Raw genomic sequence first — 21915 nt, 5'->3', positions numbered from 1 at the left:
GTCCAAGGTGGAAGGGGCCGCAGAAGACGCCACTAACCTGCTGTCAGGGTATACAGGTGGCGGAGCAGCTACCTCAATATGACTGAGGTGCAGTGCCAAAGGAGGCTCCGACTGTCAAGGGAGATGGTCAACTACATCTGTCAGATGATTGGCCCTGAGATCTCTCCTAACTGTGTGGGCGGACACCCCATGCCAGTGGCTCTGAAGGTCACAGTTGCCCTCAACTTCTATGCCTCTGGTTCCTTCCAGGGCTTGGTGGGTGATCTTTGCGGTGTTTCCCAATCAGCTGTCCACATTTGTGTCAAGCAAGTTACGGATGCTCTGTTCATACGGGCATTGACCCTCATCCACTTCCACTGGGACCAGGTAAACCAGGCACAGTGAGTCAGAGGCTTTGCAGCCATTGCCGGCTTCCCCCGTGTCCAGGGTGCTATAGACTGCACATATGTAGCCATCAAGGTGCCGGCAGGTGAGCCTGGTGCCTTTGTCAACAGGAAGGGCTTCCATTCCATGAATGTGCAGATAGTGTGTGATCACAGGATACTGATTCTACAAGTGTGTGTGCAAGGTACCCAGGCAGCTCCCACGATGACTACATCCTCAGACACTCCCAGTTGCCAGGGGCTCTTCAGTGCTCCGGCTTGGCTTGATGGATGGCTGCTGGGTGACAAGGGCTATCCCCTCAGAAGGTAGCTTATGATGCCTCTCCACCATCCAATATCAGAAGCTGAGCAGTGGTATAATAGGAGCCATGCCTCCACAAGGGCTTTGGTGGAGAGAGCTATTGGTCTTCTCAAGATGCGCTTCCGATGCCTGGACCGCTCAGGGGGCGCACTCCGGTACCCCCCCAGATTGTGTGTTGGTGATAGTGGTTGCATGCTGTACTCTCCACAATCTTGCACTGGAAAGGGGGGATGCACTGGATGATGAAGATGTCGATGCATTGGATGCGGCTGCACATGATGAGTCCAGCTCTGATTCTGAGGATGAGGAAGCACAGGGGAATGCTGAGGGGCTAAATGCTGACCCAGGACTACACCAAGGAAGCAGAGACACCTGGGGCACTTTAATCCAATGAAGCTTCAACTAGCTAAACACAAATGGATCAGCAAGACCATCCTTGCTTGGTGCTTCCATACTCAGCACCTAAGTGCTAAATCTGCCAGGTCATCAGCTGCAACTAAGGACTTTGGACATAAACTTCAGAGGCGAAATGAACGCTCATGACGTTTATCTTAAACATACAAATGCAGAACAAAGGAGCCACCCTCAGCCATGGTAACACCTCTGGTTTTTATTTTAACCATCAGAAGTTCTCACAAATCCAAAACAAAATGTTAATCAAACAGAAAAAAATTATAAGGACCTAATCTCAGGCCAACACAAAAGCACCAGTGAGAAACCTGTGGTGTGCCTAAGGTGCCTTATGCTTTCGTTTATGATTGCTACGTTTTGGTGCTGCCCCATCGCTTGGAGTGGAATCTGAGACAGCCTGCTGACTCTGCTGTCCTGTTGGCCTCGATGACCTTAATGATCGTCCTCTGGCCCATGGATCCTGTGCTGGGTCCGCCTGGGATGGATTTGCCAGTTCAACAGCTGGCATCTCCCCAGTCGTCGCAGCCTCACCCGATGAAGCTGTCACTGGGAGAGGGGCGGAGCAGTTGGTGCCCTCATCCAGAGCACCCTGAGAGGAGCCTGCAGAGATGACAAGCAGATGACGTGAGGCCGCCCCAGACCTCCCTGCTCACCGTCGATGGATGGGCAACAAGCTGGGAAGCTTGAAGCCCACACCATCTCCCACATTGGCACTGACCAGCTGTGGCCACTGGCTCTGTGAAGGCTTGCAGGTCCGAGTGTAACCCCAGGAGAATCTGATTTTTCTCCTGGAGGCATCTCTCCATGAGAGTCGCCACTCTCTCCATAGAGGAAGCATGACGCTCTGACATGAGGCTCATTGCATCAGTGAGGCTCCGCGTGGACTCCTCCACCACGGACGCCAAGCGAAGCATAGCCTCATGTATCACTCCCAGATGCTCCCGCACAACCGGCTGCATTTCTTGCAGCTGCTGCGATGACTCCAGAGGCGCATCATCACGCACCGACTGAGCATGTGCCTAGTCCGCTGCAGTCCTCCGACTGCTGGCACCATTGGCACTCTGTCTCTGCCAGCTCTTCCAGCGATTGTGTCCTGGGACACTAGCCGATGTTGCAATGCCCACCAATGTGCTAGTATCTGCGCTGGTGCCTGCTTCGCAGAAATGGTGTGACGCAGGTGACACTTGAGGGCCCTCCGATGTGAGAGGGGGCATCTGCAATTCCTCCTGGTGGCCATTCTCTGATGATACTGAAATTAACAACAAAGACAGTGGATCAGTTGGTCTGCACATAGTGACACACTTCATCCCTTTCCCCCTGGCTCGTTATGCACTCAACCTTCTAAAACCTATGAACACGCATATTGGTGGGGTGGCAAATAGTAAGGAGGATACCCTTACATTACAGGCAGATATAGATGGGTTGGTAGGATCCCCTAATGAACGCCAAATGGAATGTTATGTGGATAAGTGTGAGGTAATGCACTTGGGCAGGGCAAACAAGGCACAGGAATAAACGATGAATGGTAGGACCGTGGAAAGTAAGGAGGATCAGAGGGACCTTGCTGGGCATGTTGACAGGCCCCTTGAGGTAGCGGGACAGGTACATAAGGTGATTAAGAAGGCAAATGCCATACTTGCCTTTATTAGCCAAGGAATAGAATATAGGAACAGGGAGGTAATGTTCCAAGTGCAGAAAATGCTGTCTGGGCCACAGCTATAGTTCTGCGTGCAGTTGTTAAATGCGCTTCACGGGAGGGATGTGATTGGAGTGGAAAGAGTGCAGAGGTCATTGACCAGGATGCTGGCTGGGCTGGAGAGTTTTACTTATGAGGAGACATAGCATAGACTGGGATTATTTCCCCTGAAGCAGAAGAAATCAAGGGATGACATTATTGAGGTTCATAAAATTATGAGGGGCATAGATAGGGTCGACAGAAAGGAACTTTTCCCCTTGGCGGAAGGATGAGTAAGGGGCATGAGGTTGACAGGTGATGTGATGAGCAACCTTTGCACACAGAGTGTGTTCGGAATGTGGAACGCACTGTCTGAAAGGGTGGTGGAGGCAGAAACCCTCCTAACATGTAATAAGTATTTGGATGTGCAGTTGCGATGTCATGGTTTACAAGGTCATTGGCATTGTGCTGGGAAATGGGATGAGGAGACTTAGGAAGGTGTTCGACACGTACATCTTCGAAGGGCCGAAGGACCTTTTGCTATGATCCACACTCTGACTCTATCACTCTGTGACCGAGCAATGTTGCAACAATAACAAATCAAACAATCATCAGTGCTGTGGATGTTGGGAGGACATAGCGGATCTCACTGTTGGACTCAAATACCTGGCCGTTCCACCCCAGCCTCCCCAACAGCCATTGACCTGGGCACATGGCGCCTCTCAAGCTCCAGGGCTCACTGTTCGAAGCGGCTTAACATCATTAGGTGAGCCTGGCCGCCTCCAGCCCTTGAATGGAACTGTGTTTGGATGCCACTGACACTGACCGTGCAGTTGCAGACTTGGACTAGATGCCCTGAAATTACCCAGAAATTTATTCCATGATACTCTCGCCTGTTAATCACAGGCATGCAACCTGGGTTGAAAATGATTAACAGCAGAGACTCTATTGGGAAAGTCTCAAAATGGATTTAAAAGTAAACTTGCTAAACAATTAATACACCCTACCCCACCTCATCAACCCCTCCTCACCTACTCCCACTTCCTATTCACCCTCTACCCCGCCCCCACCCACTCCCAAGCTCCACCTCACCTTCCCCCACCACTTAATAAACATTTGAGCTCTCAAGTCATATTGTAAAAACTGGAATTCACCCAAGAACTTAAAAATTCCAAGAATAAACAATTGGACTCTTGCAGCAGCTGTATAAACTCAAATCAGTATCTCCAAATACACTTAAAAACTGGAATGCATCATAGAGTCCCAAAATCCCCAAATAAACAATTTGACCTCAGAACTGCTAATCTCAGCAGCTGTCTGAACTGAAAGTGTTAAAAAAAATTGGAACTGTTATATATCTTACTGTGCTGCACTTACAATACTATAAAATGTATTTCACCATTTATTGGGGTGGGATAGGAGGGGAGGGTCTCCTAGAGACACAGTGTGGCTTAGTTTTTATTGCCATGCAAATCCAAGAAAAATGTCAAGAGCAACACCAGGAACTCTTCATTGCATTCATTGACCTGACCACCACATTTGACTCAGTAAATTGCGAGGCTCTGTGCTCCAAAGATTTGGAAATCAAAGAACCTTCATCACCATCCTGCAACTACTTCATAATGATATGACTGCTACAGTCTTGAGTGGAAGATCTGAAACAGATGCCTTCAAAATCTGGACTGGTGTCAAATAAGACTCTACGATAGCTGCCATACTATTAGCAGTCTACCTGACAGTAGTTATTCACTTCATCAAAGATCAACTGCCCTGTGGTGTGAAATATTAAAAACTGCCTAGATGGAAAATTCTTTAACTCTTTCAATCGTCCACATGCCAAAACTAAACTGACCGTCGTAGACGTACATGATCTTTGTTTGTGGATGACTGTAGTGCCCATTCTGTACCAGATTTGCAAGTCTACTCTTTATTTCTTCAATTTTGCATACAAGAAATTGACTTGTCCTTGAATATTGCTAAAACAAAATCATATATCAACTGATGTGTCATCAGCCAAATATTCCACCTCCCGTATATGTTGAAGGAGAGTATGGAATATATTGAGCACTCCCATACCTTGGCAGCCACCTCTCTCAAATGACCACCATTGACAAGGTGTTCCAACACTGGATCAGCTGTGCCAGATCAGCCTACAAACTACGGCAGCGAGTTTTTGACAACAAAGACCTCAGCAAGTCAACAAAAGTCCTGAGCGTATAGAGCAATTGTTGTCACCCCACTCCTGTACTACATTGAGACCTGGATTGTCTTATCAGTGACACATAAGAGTGCTAGAGAAAGCCCATCAGCAATTACACTGTCGTATCCAATGGATTCAATGGGAGGACCATCGATTAAATGCTAGTACCCCATAAGTATTCAGGCAAAACTCCTGCAAAATCAACTTCAATGGATTGGACACTGTGTCCAGATGTTTGAAAAGCATCTCCCCCGCCAGGTATTGTTTCTTCAAGTCTAAAATTGCCACCATTCCAAAGGAGGACAAAGAAAACACTTCAAAGACACTCTGAAGCTCTCCTTGAAGCCTGGCAGCATTGACATTGATGATTGTGAGGAGTTTACGACCAGTTGTTCAAAATGGCAACCGCTTGTCCACCAAGCTGCACCATGTTTTGAATCACGACATCTTAATAATGAGGCATAGCGGCAGCAGAGAAGGAATGAAAAGGAGGCAAATCCTGGACTAAGATCTAATTACCTCATGGGACATCCTGCCCCAGGGACTCAAAGATATGTGGGTTGAGAAACGGCCTGTTCATTCACATGAGGACACATGGCAGAAACCTGCAACCTTGAGTAGATGTCATCCTCAAATTGTGGGACATCTGATGATGACTATTTATTTCATTTTTAAGTACATTTTAAATTCATTTTAAGATTTATCCATTTTTATGTGCATTATATTAAAGTTTATACAAATTTATTGAAGTAATTAAAGGTCTTTGAAGGATTAAAAATAGTTTTAAAAAATGCTTAAGTACTAAAACTCACCTTGACGCTGTAGGCTGCAAGATTTAAATTGCATTTCTTGTGCTGCTGACATGAAAGGGGGTGTGGCCTCAGCGCTTCTGCGTCTCACCACTACCATTCATGGCTGCCTTCACTGATGACTGCACCCTGCAGCTGGGCAGGAAGTCCCTTAAACTCCAGCGCAAAAAGTTAAGTGTGAAGATTTTGTTGTGGTCAACAGTGTGCGTCTCGACCTCATTGGTGACTGAAAGATCTGGGTCAGTGTTTCTTGCAAATGATCACCGGTTTGTAATTCCCATTGGAAAGTGTGCATACATGAACATCGAGGGAAGAACAAGACTGGGCTCAGTTGTGGTGCCTGCATGGGAAAATAGCTGCAGAGCATAGTGGATAAACCTGCACAATGTTCAGCTCATGAATTATGCAGCATGAGGTTCATGCTGAACCTCTTGGTAAATTGGCCAGGAAGTCGGCTGCCCACTGTCATGTCTGGGTGCCATATTTGAAAGGTACCTGGGCAGGCCTTCATTAACAATGCTAGGACCCTGGAAAAAGGATGAGCAGGAGAAGGCAGCAACCTCCAACTCCCTGCCTTAGCGATGCCTCCTGGAGCATCTCCTTGAGGCTGTGCAGGAAAGGTGGGACATCCTGTACCCCAGGGATGGCTGCAGGAGGCCACCTCATTTGACCACTCTGGCCTGAGAGGAGATTGCTAGAGTGGTCAGCGCCCATGGGTCCAGAGGAGGACTGCGCTGCAGTGCAGGAAAAGGGTCATGATCTCATCTGCTCCACTAGGGTAAATAAACCTTCTCCTACTTGGGCTTAAATTTACATTAGCCTATTTCCCTTCTGTATCTTTCAGCTGCTAGGAATGTGATGAGAATATAGCACTGTATACTCCGTCACTTCTCCTCTGCACTTCTATTTTCCCCTTCTGACATTGGGTCATGGATACATGCTAGTCTGACTCACTGCTAACGTTGAAGAAAAGGAACATTTCCAACTTTGCTTTTCCTTATTTAGCAAGGTGTAATACTCTAAACTCATATCACCATTCATTTTATGATTCTGTCATGGGATGTGAGTGTTACTGTCTAGGCCAGCATTTTTTGTTGCCTATCCCTCAATGCCTTGAGGAGTTGGTAGGGTGATGCCTGCTTGAACTACTGCAGTCTGTGCTGTACTGTCGGGAAGGAAAGTTCAGGATTCTCATCCAGCCACAGTCAAAAGGACAGCCATGGAGTGTGGAGTAGGTTGCAACTTGCAAGTGCTGCTTTCCCATGCATCAGCAACCTTTGCCCATTTAGCTGGTAGAGCTCATGGGTTTGGAAGGTGATATCAAAGGAGCCTTGGTAAGTTGCTGCAATGCATCTTGTTCGTGGTACACACTGCTTCCACTCTGCATTGGTGCTAGGGAGACTGAATGTCGAAGGTGGTGGATAGGATGCCAATCAAACACGCTGCTTTGTCCTGGATGCTGTCAAGCTTGTTGCTCTCATGCAGGGAACTGGAGACAACTGTCACACACCTGTCTTGTGCTTGTACATGGCAGTCAGGCTTTGGGGAGTCAGGAGGACAGTTAGTAGCCACAGTATTAGGAGCCTACAACCTGCTCTTTCATCAAACCTGCTCACAATCCATCCATCTGTCTTTATGCAGGAGAAGACAGCCTACAACAGAAGGGAGAAAAGGAAGATGGGAAGTGGGATGCCGGAGCTGTGATCCCCAACTCAATTTAAGCAGCAGGCGGCAGAACTCGCGAGGAAAGAGACCATGCCTGTGCTGAGGGCAAGGTTGGCCTCTCCCAGCAATCCATTGAGGAAGCATGAGCGAAAACTTCAGAAGATGATTGATAGGTGTAATGTTTGAGACAGACAGTCACTCATTCTCTCTCTTCTCCATTCCAGGTGCCAACAGGAAGAGGGGAGGCCAACGTCCTCCTCAGAAGAAAGCCCCATTCCCCAGCCCATCTCAGAGGAAGTTGAGGAGGAGGAACAATTCTCACTCGAGCCATCACAGCATTCACCTGCACCCTCCACCAGCGGAGAGAGACACATCTCGGTGGATCATAGCTCTAGTGTAGGCAAGGCCTCACAATCTGGTAGACATCTCTCTCATGTGTTCACAGCAGGCCGAGGCAGTGAAAGCTAAGGCCTCTGGAACTTGGAGGACTTCTGGAGAAGAGGCACCTGCTAATGCGAAGTCAGATGATAAGCCTCTGGAGTCAGCCATAGTCAAATTGCTGGAAATTCAAAGAGAAGCAGGGGAACATCACTCAGTGGCAGCAGGATCCCTCAGCAGAGTGGCATGAGGGATTGAGGAGTCCGTTCACGTGCTCACTGAAGTCATGTCTCTAGTATGTGTGCGCATCGAAGTCTCCATGGGAAGGATGGCAGATGCCATGGAGACCATCAACCAAAAGAACACCCAGTTTCTGGGAGTTGAGTGCTCGGACCTGCACACCATTTCTGTGGCCCTGACTGCATTCCAGTGTTGCTTAGGCAAGAGGGGTTGGGGCACCACGACCTCCCTCTGGGTACCCCTTCTCCTCGAGGAGTCAGGGAAGGGCCCTCTGGCACCGAAAGGGAGGAGGAATGTCAGTTGGATGCACTGGGGCATCCGCCCAGGACACTCCAAGGGAGTCCAAATCCAGTCTGTCTGTGACCCCTATCAACTCCAACTGGTCAGGCTGAGGAGGGTGCACATGCCCTTGAGCAGAAGACCCAAAGAAGGCCGGGGCCCACCAGTCACCAGCCATCCAGAGGATGCCTGCCAAAGTCATCACAGGCAAGAGGGCATGGTAGTCAGCACAAAAACAAAAACAGAATTACCTGGAAAAACTCAGCAGGTCTGGCAGCATCGGCGGAGAAGAAAAGAGTTGACGTTTCGAGTCCTCATGACCCTTCGACAGACCCTGTCGAAGGGTCATGAGGACTCGAAACGTCAACTCTTTTCTTCTCCGCCGATGCTGCCAGACCTGCTGAGTTTTTCCAGGTAATTCTGTTTTTGTTTTTGTTTTGGATTTCCAGCATCCGCAGTTTTTTTGTTTTTATCTATATGGTAGTCAGCAGGCTGCCTCCACCTCTGCTGCAGATGTCGGGAATGCATCGAGACAAAGTGAAAGGGTTAGAAGTGTTAAGAGATTCTGAATGCACACTGGTGTACAGTCATTACATATAGTTATGGCACTTGTAAATATATGTGGACTTGAAAGGTGTCAAGAGGTATGGAGAGAGTGCAGGAGTATGGCGTTGAGATAGAAGATCAGCCATGATCATATTGAATGGCGGAGCAGGCTCAAAGGGCCGAATGAGCTACTCCTACTTCTGTTTTCAATGGGGAGGATTTTTCCCTCTTTGGGCAGGCTTGGAGGAGGTGGGCAGGTGCCACTTGTGATCGGGGCTGAACCTGATTTCATGCTGGCCCGCCCAGCATGAAATGCGCGCAGCAGCGCTGGCTGTGTGGGGGGGCGGTGGAGGGGGGGGGCGGTGGTTGGGGTGTGGAGAAGGGCGAAGACACAAGTTTGCGCATGCACAGGAGTGCATGCTGGAAAAGCTCCCTGAAGCACAGAGCTGCCTCAGTGAGATGAACAGTTTAGAACATTAAAAATAAAGATTTTGAAAATATTTTAAAACATGCCCCCTCATGTGACTCTGTCATGTGAGTAGGGACATATTATTAATTAAATGCTTTAATTTTTATTTAATATTTAATTGCTGTTGGAAACCTCATCCCACCCGCGGATGTGGTTTCTTAAAAAGTGAAAAGGCCGCTTGGCCTTTTCACCTGCTGGCCAACCGCAAGGTTGGATGGGCAGTGAAAAATTTCATTCAATTACCTTTTTAATGGCCTTAATAGGCCTTTTAATTGTCCGCAGGCGCTGACTGAAATATTGCGCAAGTATGCGATGACATTGGGACGCTTGCCCGACATCATCATGCATCATTTTACGCTTGGTTGGGTTGGGTGCATGCCCGTCTGAGGAGCGTTATATCCACTTGCTTGTTTGGAAGTTTCCTGGATTTTTTTTGTTGCTGCTTGTTGCTTTAAGGTATGCGTGCACTCCATCCCTTCCAGGTGAAGGACATCCTGGGGATCAAGGCTGGATCTCCCTCACCTTTATACAAGCTGGTGCATAGACCCATGTCTCTTTGGCAAAGCTGATAAGAGCCTTGTTTGAGAAGCCACCCTCTCACGCTAGTCCACTTAACTGCACAACACTGGAGAGTCTACAGGCGGACCTTTGCCTTGTCATAATCTAAAGATTATTCACATGAAACCTTGTCAGGCATGACCATGAACTTTGGAGGATGGAGGTTTGCAATTGTGAGCTGGCAGCCATTCCGCAACATGGCCCTTGTGGTCAGCCACCTCCCACTGCCCCTTCATCCCTCAATTTGACAGCAGCCAAGGGCTTATGGCTCAGAATGAATGACAGCAGAACACTTTGCTGGAATCTCGTAGCTTTGAGAACCGTTTGGGCGGGACCTGCTGTCTTGTGGGCTTCACCATACTGTTAGGGTTTGAAATGATCACAGCAATCATTGTTTCCATTATTGTTAGGGTACTCCTTTAATTGTCCAACTGTGCAGACTTTGAGTTCCACCTACCTGAGAGGATCCTCCTCCCAAATGACTTCTTTACATTTGAACATTGAGGGTGTCACTTTTCTACTGAGCTGTCTTGGCCAGGTTGGTACACACCAGTTTTCGCACCCAATCTACTGCCTTTTACCTTCCCCATATCACCCACCAACTTCCCCTGCCATTACCATTGACCCCCCCCTTCCCCCCAACATTACATACAACCTCCCTTCCTTGAACTTCCCCCCATCACCCTGGACTCTATAACAATAACACTACAATGCCTTCCCTCCCCGTGGAGCCCACACCCATCAGTGTTCCCATGCCCATCCTGACCTTGCCCACTCCCCTTATCCATGCCACATTTCTTGATCCCCTCCATGACCCTCCATACCAACATTTCATCCTAGAAACTGGAAACTTCACCCTCCCACCCTACCATGTCCCACTTCTCAGTGTAATTCTGAGCGTCCCCTCTCAATCGCGGCACCATCAGTTTGCCCCCAGGACACTGATGTCAATTCAATCCAACCCACCCTATAATCCACTATATCCCCCCTTGATCACCACCCTGTTGCAGAGTTGCCCTTCCCCAGATCCCCCCCATTTGGACCTCACCTCCTGACCCCCCCGCCCTTCATATGTTCCAACCTTTCCCCTTCCTTCGTTTCTTCCAACCTTCCCCCTTCCTTCGTGTGTTCCAACGCCCCCCTTCCTTCTTATGTTCCAACCTCTCCCCTTCCTTCGTGTGTTCCAAAGCCCCCCTTCCTTCTGATGTTCCAACCTCTCCTCTTCCTTCGTGTGTGCCAATGTCCCCTTCCTTCTTATGTTCCAACCTCACCCACTTCCTGCGTACGTTCCAACCTCTCCCCACTTCCTTCATGAGTTCCAACCCCCTTTTTCTGTGCATGCCATCTGCTGCGAAATATATACTGCCAGCGCCCAGAAGAAAATAAGTGCAAATGGCGAAGGCAGCGTTTAGTGGCAAGTAAGTGAAAGATCTCCCACGCCAGGTCCGTGCCATGTTTGCTAATTGGAAAACAGAAGTCCTGATTTTCTGCTGGTGGTGTGGAAGATTTCACAGGGGCACAAGATTCCAGTCTGTAGCCCTGTTAATGAGCATTCATGATGTGCAAATTACGATCCCGATGTTCACGAGCGGGAAAGGCGACCCGCCATGAAAGTGCTGAGGGGAAGATTGCAACTTGTTTTCCCACCAGCGGATTTTTGACTTTTGGCCTCACTCCATATTTTCCGGTCCTGACCGCCATGGTTCCCACCACTGGCGGGACTGGAGAATTCCGCCCATTGTCTGGTCTTGTACATGATGAATAGCCAGTTAGGCAGGGTATTGGAAGGCCACTGTAGCCTGTGGATCTTTATCTTAGCACTAGTCAACTACTTCAAGTGAAATTGAGGAAAATTGGAAAGAAATTCAGCTGTTAGCTATTGTGAGGACCAGCATTTTGGAATCAGATTTCTAAAGGTATCCCATCATGTATTTAATATGATATTTTCAAACACTCATGGAATTATGACCATCATTGACTGTAAAGCCTAGTTATCTTTACCTTTTACCTTTCTTGTCAAGGTAAATGATGCCATTGCTGAGGAATGGAATAACTTTTTATATTTGATATCCAGCATCAATATTATTTGTTCCCTTTTCAGGTACAATTTGGGCTAAAAGTAGAATTGAGTTCTGAAATAAAATCAAAAATGTTGAAGTCCTCAATAGATCGCAGCATCTGTGGAAAGAGAAACACCATTAATGATTAAGTTGGTGAAACATTGGCGCTAATATTGATAAGGCTGGGATTTTTGAGCAATGGAGGGCTTAACTCCACTGCAATTTATTTTCAACATGATCCCACTTGATTGACAGGCAGGAGCACTCCAGAATAGGCTGCAAGTGCAGATAGGGACGCTGGAGCTGCTGGTGGGAATGTGAGTGGTATTGGGGGAAAATCCATGAGCCTGGGATTTGGAGGGGTGATCCCGGAGGGATCCACTTCCTGATCCTGGCCAGAAGAAGTCTGATCCCAAAGGGTGCTTGATCTCCAATGATGGTGAATTTTTGGAGTGGGTTTGTCAAGGATTATGGCCCTATTGCAAGGGGCAGGAGGGTTCCGCTGGCATGTTGGGCTGGGTTGAAACATTCCTGCTTCTCTTGGCAAACAAGTGGGGCTGGAATGACACTTAACTTCTCCCCAAAGCTGTCCTCACCATCCTTGAGCTTCTGGATTCTTCTGTGCCTGGGAACCTGGCCAGCCAGGTTAAACTTGAAATGCAGGTTAAATGTCAGGCTCCCAGCCTCATCACAATATTTAAATGGTCAGTCCACCTCCTGGGACTGGGTTGGGTGTTTGCCACCTGTCCTGCCTCCATTATGTATGCAAGTAAGCTTTCTTTTATTCATTCTTGGAAGTGAGCATTGTTGGCAAGGCTAACATTATTGCCCATCCCTAATTGCCCTTGAGAAGGTGGTGGTGCCTTCTTGAACTGCTGCAGTCCAAGTGGTGTAGGTACACTCACATTGTTTTAGAGAGGGAGTTCCAGGATTTTGGCCAGGAACAGTGGAGGAATGGTGATATTGTTCCAAGTCAGGATGGTGACTGACTTGTAGGGAAGCATGCAGGTATCCCCATGCATCTACTGCCATTGTCCTCCTAGATGATACAGGTTGCATGTTTAGAATGTGCTGTCAAAGGAGCCTGTGTTTAAGGTGGTGATTGGAGTGCCCATCAAGCGGATTGCTTTGTCCTGGATGGTGTTGAGCTTCTTAAGTGTTGTTGGAGCTGCACTCATTCAGGTAAGTGGAGCGTATTCCATCGCACTTCTGACTTGAACCTTGTAGATGGTGGATATGCTTTGCGGGGATCAGGAGGTGAGTTGCTCACCACATCATTCCCAGTCACTGACCTGTTCTTGTAGTCTCAGTATATTTGACTGTAGCAGGTAAGTCTACTCTCCAGGATGTTGATAATGGATGATTCAGTGATGCTAATGCCATTTAATATCAAGGGAAGATGGTTAGATTTGCTCTTATTGGAAATGGTGTTGCAAAAATCTGGCGCATAATTCATAGGTTTTAGAATATACCTTTTAATTTCAGGAATATAACTTTTAGGTTTGATTGCTGTAAAGTGTTAAATGTAAGATAAGTGGACATTTGATTGAGAATCTGGTAATAACCCTGAAGTAAATTCAATTCAAGTAAGCCTGTGTTTATTACATTTAAAGGTAACCTTTTTTAAAATTTGTTCATGGGAATGTGGACATCACTGGTTAGGCCAGCATTCATTGGCCATCCCTGATTGCCCTTGTTCAGAGGGCATTATTAAGAATCAACCACATTGCTGTGAGTCTGGAGTCACATGTAGGCCAGACCAGTTCCCTAAATGATGTTAGTGAACCAAGTGGATTTTTACAACAATTGTCAACAGTTTCATGGTTATTAATCAGACTTCTGGCTCCAGATTTTTGTTGGATTCAAATTTCACCATTTGCCATAGTGGGATTTGAACCTGGGCTCTCAGAGGAATATTAGTCCACTGATAATACCAGTATGCCACTGCCTGCCCCACTGTGTTCATATTGCAAGGTTGGAGTTGATAGTGAAAAACAACTTAAACAATGGATGACCCATTGTTTGGGTGGAGCCAGGGTGTGTATCATTATCTCAACAAAATAAGCTAAAAGCTAGCAATTCTGGGAAAGAGAGTCATAAAACTCCATTAGTAATATGAATCATTTGTATGGGTTAAAGAATCAAAGAGTAGCATTGAAGGTAAAATAATTAAGTTGCATTTCTGTGTAACCCATCCCAAAGCATGCCACATTGCCACAGAGATAGGAATTCAGGATGGAGCCTTGGTTAGAAGGTTCTTTTTGTTTAATTTATCTCAATGTGTTTGCTGACAGAAGCATGCTGTTCAGTTTGGGAACAAACAGAGACTGTTGCAGCTTGACTTTGGTGTAGACTGCATCTCATCGGATTGAGGGAGCCAACAGAAGATGATAGCCAGTTAGCTTTGTAGTTCAAGCAGAGAAAATACTAACTTCATGTTCAACTTGTGGAATGCTGTGGGGTCCTATCTCAGTTTGGATTTCATGAAGGAAAAGCAGGTGGAAGATTTGCTGTAGTTTATAGCTAGTGGAAGAAATCTACAAGGGTCTTCACAGAGTTTTGTAGCAGAAAACAGTCAGCTGAGTTAGCTTGGAAAGCTATGAGAAGGCTGAGGGTATCTGCTGGCAACCTGAACAAGGAGCTGTAGCATCCACAGTCGTGAGGTCTGTAAAAAAAAACAGTTGGAGGGTCACTTAACCAGAAAGCTAATGGAAGGATCCCCATAAAATATTACCTTGGAGAATAGCTGGAGCACTGGGGAGCATTAAAGTGAATTCTGGAGGGATGTGGCATACCTTTTGGATTGGTCCTTAAAGAAGTGAATGAACATTTAAGATTGTTGTGACATATAAAGGAATTCTTGGGGAACAGCAAAAAGTAGAACTGAGTTCATAGCATAAATAATTATAAACTATAGTATTAAGTTAATAGAGCTTACTTTGTTTAGTAACAATAAGCATTGCCTACCACTTGAGTAGCATGATTGTTACTTGCCACTTTTCAGCCCAAGCCTGAATGATATTCAGGTCTTGCTGTATGCTGGCATGAACTGCTTCAGCACCTGAGCAGTTGCAAAAGGTATTGAACACTGTGCAATCAGTGAATATCCCCCCTTCTGACCTTATCATGGAGGGAAGGCCATTGATGAAGCAACTGAAGATAGGTGGGCCTATGACACTACCCTGAGGAACTTCTGCAGTGATGTCCTGGGGCTGGGATAATTGGCTTCCAACAATCTTTCTTTGTGCTCAGTATTATTCGAGCCAGTGGAGAGTTTTCCACCTGATGCCCATTGACTTCAATTTTGCAAGGGCTCCTTCATACCACCATCGATCAAATGCTGTCTTGATGTCAAAGGCAGTCACTCTCACCTCACCTTTGCAATTTAGCTCTTTTGTCCATGTTGAACCAAGGCTGAGAATTTGTGAGCAAGTTATTGCTGAGCAAGGGCCGTTTGATAGCACTGTTGATGACACCTTCCATCATCTTTGTTGATGATTGAGAGTAGACTGATGGGGCAGTAATTGGCCAGATTGGATTTGTCCTGCTTTTATTGGACAGGATATACCTGAGCAATTTTCCATTTTGTCAGGTAGATGCCTGTAGTTGTACTGGAACACTTTGGCTAAGGGCACAGCGAATACTACAGCTGGGATGTTGACAGACCCCTAGTGTTTTATGCATCCTGTTCCTTCAGCCATTTCTTGGTATCACATGGACTGAATCAAATTGACTGAAAATTGGCATCTATGATAGTGGGGACCTCAGGAGGAGGTTGAGGTGAATGATCCATTAGGCACTTCTGGCTGAAGACGGTTGCAAATGCTTCAGTGTGGTCTTTTGCACTCATGTGCTGGGCTTTTTTGTCATTGAGGATGGGGATGGGGGTCTTTGTAGCCTCCTTCTCCAGTTAGTTGTTTAATGGTGCACCACCATTCACGACTCCATGTGGCAGGACTATAGAGCTTTGATCTGATTCATTGATTGTGGAACGCTTAGTTGTGTCTATAGTTTGCTTCTTCAGCTGTTAAGCATGCATGTAGTCCTGAGTGGTTTGGAGGTAGTTTGGGGTTGGATTTGAGATGTTTTAAATTTTTGCATCTCGTGATGTCAACCCACCTGTTTTGGCAGATTAAAATTACCCTTGATAAACTCTGTTTGTCTCTCCACGAACGTAGTCTGACTTGCTGTGAATTTCGAGCATTTTCTGTCTTTATTTCAGAGTTCCAGTTTCTGCAGTATTCTATAGATTTGAGTTCTCTACTTAGAATGTGTTTTGATCTCATTTCAAATGGTGTAGGATGGAACGGCATGTACCCAGATCATTCCCATCCGGCAAGGAAATTATAGGGATAAAAACAAAAATAAAAACAAAAAACTGCGGATGCTGGAAATCCAAAACAAAAACAGAATTACCTGGAAAAACTCAGCAGGTCTGGTAGCATCGGCGGAGAAGAAAAGAGTTGACGTTTCGAGTCCTCATGACCCTTCGACAGAACTAAGTAGAAATAGGAAAGGGGTGAAATATAAGCTGGTTTAAGGTGTGTGTGTGTGTGTGTGTGTGTGTGAGGGGGGAGGGGGTGTGGGTTGGGTGGGGGGAGAGAAGTGGAGGGGGGGTGTGGTTGTAGGGACAAGGAAGCAGTGATAGAAGCAGATCATCAAAAGATGTCACAGACAACAGAACAAAAGAACACATAGGTGTCGAAATTGGTGATATTATCTAAACGAATGTGCTAATTAAGAATGGATGGTAGGGCACTCAAGGTATAGCTCTAGTGGGGGTGGGGGGAGCATAAAAGATTTAAAAATATTTAAAAATAATGGAAATAGGTGGGAAAAAGAAAAATCTATATAATTTATTGGAAAAAAACAAAAGGAAGGGGGAAGAAACAGAAAGGGGGTGGGGATGGAGGAGTGAGTTCAGGACATAAAGTTGTTGAATTCAATATTCAGTCCGGAAGGCTGTAAAGTGCCGAGTTGGAAGATGAGGTGTTGTTCCTCCAGTTTGCGTTGGGCTTCACTTTTTCTGCTCAAGGCTTCCCTTCTCCTCCAATGGGGTTCCTAACCTGGCATTCCTATCTCCCTCCAGGACCATTCACTTGAGAATTTGGAGGTGGCCTCCTACCACTGTAATATATCTCCCCACCAATCTGCAGGGCCTGGCTCCAGCTTGCTGAAAGAAAGTCTTTGAGGATGCCCTCTTTCTCGTCCTGCAGCCTGAGTAGTGATTTTAACAGCCTAGCAGCTGCTTGTTTTGGGAAGGAATTCAGAAAGCACCATGTTTGGACAGTGATCCAGACAGTGGCCTGTTGATTGGCCACTGTTGGCAAAATGCTGCACTTGGTCCTGCTTCCTGCCAACGCGGGATCAACCCCTGCTTTCAGTATTGCTGAGGGGACTTCTGAATTTTGAATAAAATTTAGCCCTTTGTTTTGACTGATGTAGATCCATAACTCAAATCTTTGAAAGGAAAGAACATCAGTGAATGCTTTGCTTCATATCCTAACTAATTTCCTATTGCCCATCATATATTACTATTTTTGACTATTACTTTACAATTTAAGTTGCCATTGATGCCACATGAGAGGCACAAAATGTGCATTAATGTTAGTTGGTTTTGATTGCCCAGGTTTCTGCCAGTAAGGTGAATGAACTGCTGTACAACAAATAGACCCAGGAGAAAATTGAAGCAATGAACACTCCTATTTGTTACCATTAAAATAAGAAATGGCAAGATTTCCAATTCAGTTTCTAAAAGCAGAAGACATTTCCACATATTAGTTAATTCCATGTGTGTTTTGACTTCAATGACTGATTTTCTAAATGGAACCAGCTATATTAAGTAAAATGTTATCTCTCCCAGGACACGCATGTTCTAGCAGTGGTATCAATAGAAAAAATGATCGATAAACTGAAGAAGTCAAACGCTCTGCTGGATTTGATCCTAAAAGGACTTAATAATTATTTGGAAAAGAAGCGTCTGTTCTTCCCACGATTTTTCTTCCTGTCTAATGATGAGCTGCTGGAGATCCTTTCAGAGACCAAAGATCCTACCAGGTGTGATATTTTCGATGCATATTAAACTTAAAACTTTTGTGTTGCTGCTATGAAGTTTAAGATAGTTATTCCTGTATAAACTCTCAAAAGCTTGCATGCTACCGAAAAGACCTTTTAACGGGAATCTGTTTACGGGGTGAATATTTTTGAGATTGGGAGAGTTGTGTAGTGGTTGTGGATCAGCTAACATAAACAAATTGTGTGATGCTTCCTAAAAAATTGTATCTAATTTAAATACCTAGGGTCCAGATATTGGGCCTTGGGCCTTATTTTCGTGGAGTTTGCCATCCAAGTGTTGAGCAATATTAAGTTATCATTGGTGTCACAGAGGTCCTCAAGCAAGTGGGCCCAGGGTTTGGGCCTGAGGTTAGGTGCGGATTAAATTGGGTGTTGCGTCCTAGATTAGGCTGGTGATGGGGGGCTGGATTGAGTCAGACTTTAGGTCAGAGCTGGCACCATGGGATTGAGAGAAGAGACTGAGGTTGGGGGTGGAGGCATGTGGGCGGGGTGAGGATTGGGGATTTGGAGCAGCAGAGATTGTGGGTCCAGGCCAGGATATGGAGAGGGGGTTTGATGGAGATCAATAATGGAGAAGATCAGGTAGGGGTAGTGGTTGAAATCGGCAGCAGTGATTAGTTTAATGCGGGATTGGGAGGATCATTCCTGCTCCTCCTGGTTCCAGATTCAGATGTTACTTGCCTTCTTGTTTGGCGGGTGATTCCCTAGATGCCAACTGCCTTGGGCAAACCAATTTTAGTGAGCTGACTTCAAGCAGCTGTGAGTTTCCTTATTTGCATATTCAAAGAGCCTAATTCTTGCTTCAGGTGTGAGCAAAGGACACCTTTTTTTAACTATACCAATATGGTAGGCAGCTCTGTCCATGAAATTGACACACATCCGATCTGCCAGTGGCCTAGTAGGACAAGTAATCCTCAGAGAAACAAGCGCTGTGTGGTCTCTTTTGTGGACCACACAGAAAGTACTTTTTAGAATGACACTGGTAGCAGAGAACCTATCCATTGATAATCTATACATATTATTGAATCAACTGTTCCGTAGATTTTCAGAAAAAACCTGCTTAATGAAGGAAATAGGCAGAAATTGAAAAGTAATGGAGATCATGGAAGTTGTTAAGCTATGCATTTTAAACTCTGAAGTTTTTGACTCTTGCTACAGAGTACAGCCTCACTTGAAGAAATGCTTTGAGGGCATTGCAAAAGTTGAATTTACTGACATCTTGGAAATAACCCATATGAAAAGCAGTGAAAATGAAATAGTGGAGCTTATTGATATAATTTCCACTGCAAAAGCTAGAGGCCAAGTGGAAAAGTGGCTGCTAGAACTCGAGTCAGCCATGGTGAAATCCATTCATAAGGTAGCGTGTGCCTTTTTATTTATCAATTTTAAGGTAAAATTAGCAATTTCCTCTCTATGGTTAGGATTGTTTTTATTTTATGCTTTGCTAAGCAAATATAATTCATGTGATATTTGATTGATATTATACACAATTTCACCAAGTCAGTAATATCTGCTAAATAGGGGGCAGTTTTAACCTACCCAACCCAGGGCATGCTGTTAAAATTGCCTTGGAGTATGTACAGCCTTGTTTCTACAGGCCACCATTTTAACCATGCAGTCTTTAGGCAAATGCCAGAAACTGGTGGGGCCCTCATGAAAGCATGCAACTGGAGCTCCTATAAGGTTATTTGGACATATGCAATTTTAATGTGAAATTGCACTAGTCCTGAACAACACTCAAGCTGCTCATTAAACCAAATTGAATTAAACTCTTAGGACAACATGAAGCACTACTTAAAGCTGCACACATCTGCAGCTCTTAATAGCAGATGTCCAATCTTCCAACTAGTTTCTTTCTGAGATTTTTTGTTTTACTTCTCTTGATTAAGCTCACAGCTTAGCACAGAGGCCATTATATCCACTTTGGTTTGGATGGAGGTAAAGGAGGAGCAATAGCCTCAGCAACCAGCATGAGTAGCAGGTGGGCATACAAGAATACAACAGGTGGGGGTGCTTGCTTGTAGGAGGCCCTACTCAGACCACAAAGTCTACAGGTCAAGACACTTTCCTGGATGAATCTGTAGATCAGTGCATCAGGAGGCTGGTCTTCTCCAGGCAGGCTGTTGTGTACCTCTGCAGACTCCTGCAAAAAGACCTGCCACCTGCTGGACTCAGTGACTATGCTTTGCCATTGTCTGTCTGTCACTAGAGCCCTTAACTTCTTTTCCATGGGCTCATTCTACTGGTTGCTACAAGAATATCTCCCACATATCCAAAGCTGAAGTGTAACAGCTGCATCAAGTAGGTCACTAACGTCCTGCTGGCCAGGGTCAACAGTCTATCATTTTCTCCATTGACGCCACCAATTAACATGAGAGGATGCAGGAATGTGCAGAGGTTGCAGGCTTCCCTTATGCTTGTGCCTGGCACATTGGTTGTCATCACAGTGCCTGAAGATCAGCCAGCAGCTTTCACAGATAGGAAGGGCTACTCCTCAATTCAAATCCAACAACTCGTCACCCGTTACAGAAATTGAACCATATAAGTTTATCCAGTGTTTATAGGCAGTTGTTCATCTTATGACAGTCACCTTTCCCCCTAATATTCAATCCACCCAGGGACATGACAGGATGATAATTGAGGGACAAGATATGCCTCTAATATACAGGGCTCTTGGTACCTGTCCACAACCCCAACACTCTTGAATAACACAGTGCTATGTGACCACCAAGACCAATAATAAGGCATTCCAAAAAAAGGTTCCTGTGTCTAGAGGCTCAAAAAAAAAATGGCCCAAAGAGCCTCTTACATTATAGGCTGCATCCTGCACAACCTTCTCCTCCAGAGGGAGCTGCATTGACAGTTTTAGTGATTTTGTGTTGTCTGTTCTTGGCATGTGGGCGTTGCTGGCAAGGGCAGCGTTTAGTGCCCATCCATAATTGCCTTGAGAAGTGATGTGCCACCTTCTTGAATGACTGCAGAATGTGGTGTGGGTAGCGAGGGAATTCCAGGATTTTTACCTAACGCCAGTGAAGAAGGGTGATAGAATTCCAAGTCAGGATGGTGTTGTTGGAGGCGAACATGCAGGTGGTGGTGTTCCAATGCATTTGCTGCCCTTGTCTTTCCAGGTGGTAGAGATCGTGAGTTTGAAATGTGCTGTCAAAGGAGTCTTGGGAAGTTGCTTGTAGGTAATGCACAATCCTGTCACTGTGCACCAGTGGTGAAGGGAATGGATGTTTGAGTGATTGATGGGATGCCAAATAAGCTGCTTTGTCCTGGATGGTGTCAAGCTTTTTGCATGTTGTTTAAGCTGATTACATCCAGGAGAGTGGACACTGCTGACTTTTGCCTTTTAAATGGTAGACAGATTTTGGTGAGTCAGGAAGTGAGTTAATTTTTTTTGTTCGTTCATGGGACATGGCATCGCTGGCTAGGCCAGCATTTATTTCTCATCCCTAATTGCCCTTGTTGAGAGGGCATTTTTAAGAGTCAAACACATTGCTGGGGGCCTGGAGTAACATGTAGGCCAGACCAGGTAAGGATGGCAGATTTTCTTCCCTAAAGGACATTAGTGAACCAGATGGGTTTTTACCACAATTAGCAATGGTTTCATGGTCACCATTAGTCTTTTAATTTCAGAGTTTTATTGAATTGCCACAGAATTCCCAGCCTCTGACCTGCTCTTGTCACAGTATTTATATAAGCTAGTCCAGTTAAGTTTCTGTTCAATGGTAACCCCCATGAGGTCGATGATAGGGGGATTGAGTGATGGTAATGCTTTTAAATGTCATGGGGAGATGGTTAGATTCTCTCTTGTTGAAGATGACCATTTCCTAGCACTTGCGTGGTGTGAATGTCACTTGCCA

The 21915-nt window shown here is 45.7% G+C and overlaps 1 protein-coding gene across 1 annotated transcript in view; it reads left to right on the top strand.

The window, feature by feature from the left end:
• dnah7 (dynein, axonemal, heavy chain 7) overlaps positions 1–21915 on the top strand; it is a 616407-nt gene that overhangs the window by 164814 nt on the left and 429678 nt on the right. The window contains exons 20-21 of the mRNA XM_041200170.1: positions 17838–18031; positions 19208–19406. Of these exons, the coding sequence (XP_041056104.1) occupies positions 17838–18031; positions 19208–19406 (393 nt within the window). The remainder of the gene's footprint in view (positions 1–17837; positions 18032–19207; positions 19407–21915) is intronic.

The sequence above is a fragment of the Carcharodon carcharias genome, chromosome 12 (assembly GCF_017639515.1).
Source record: "Carcharodon carcharias isolate sCarCar2 chromosome 12, sCarCar2.pri, whole genome shotgun sequence".
Lineage (NCBI taxonomy): Eukaryota > Metazoa > Chordata > Chondrichthyes > Lamniformes > Lamnidae > Carcharodon > Carcharodon carcharias.
This window is presented reverse-complemented; position numbering and strand designations above follow the sequence as displayed.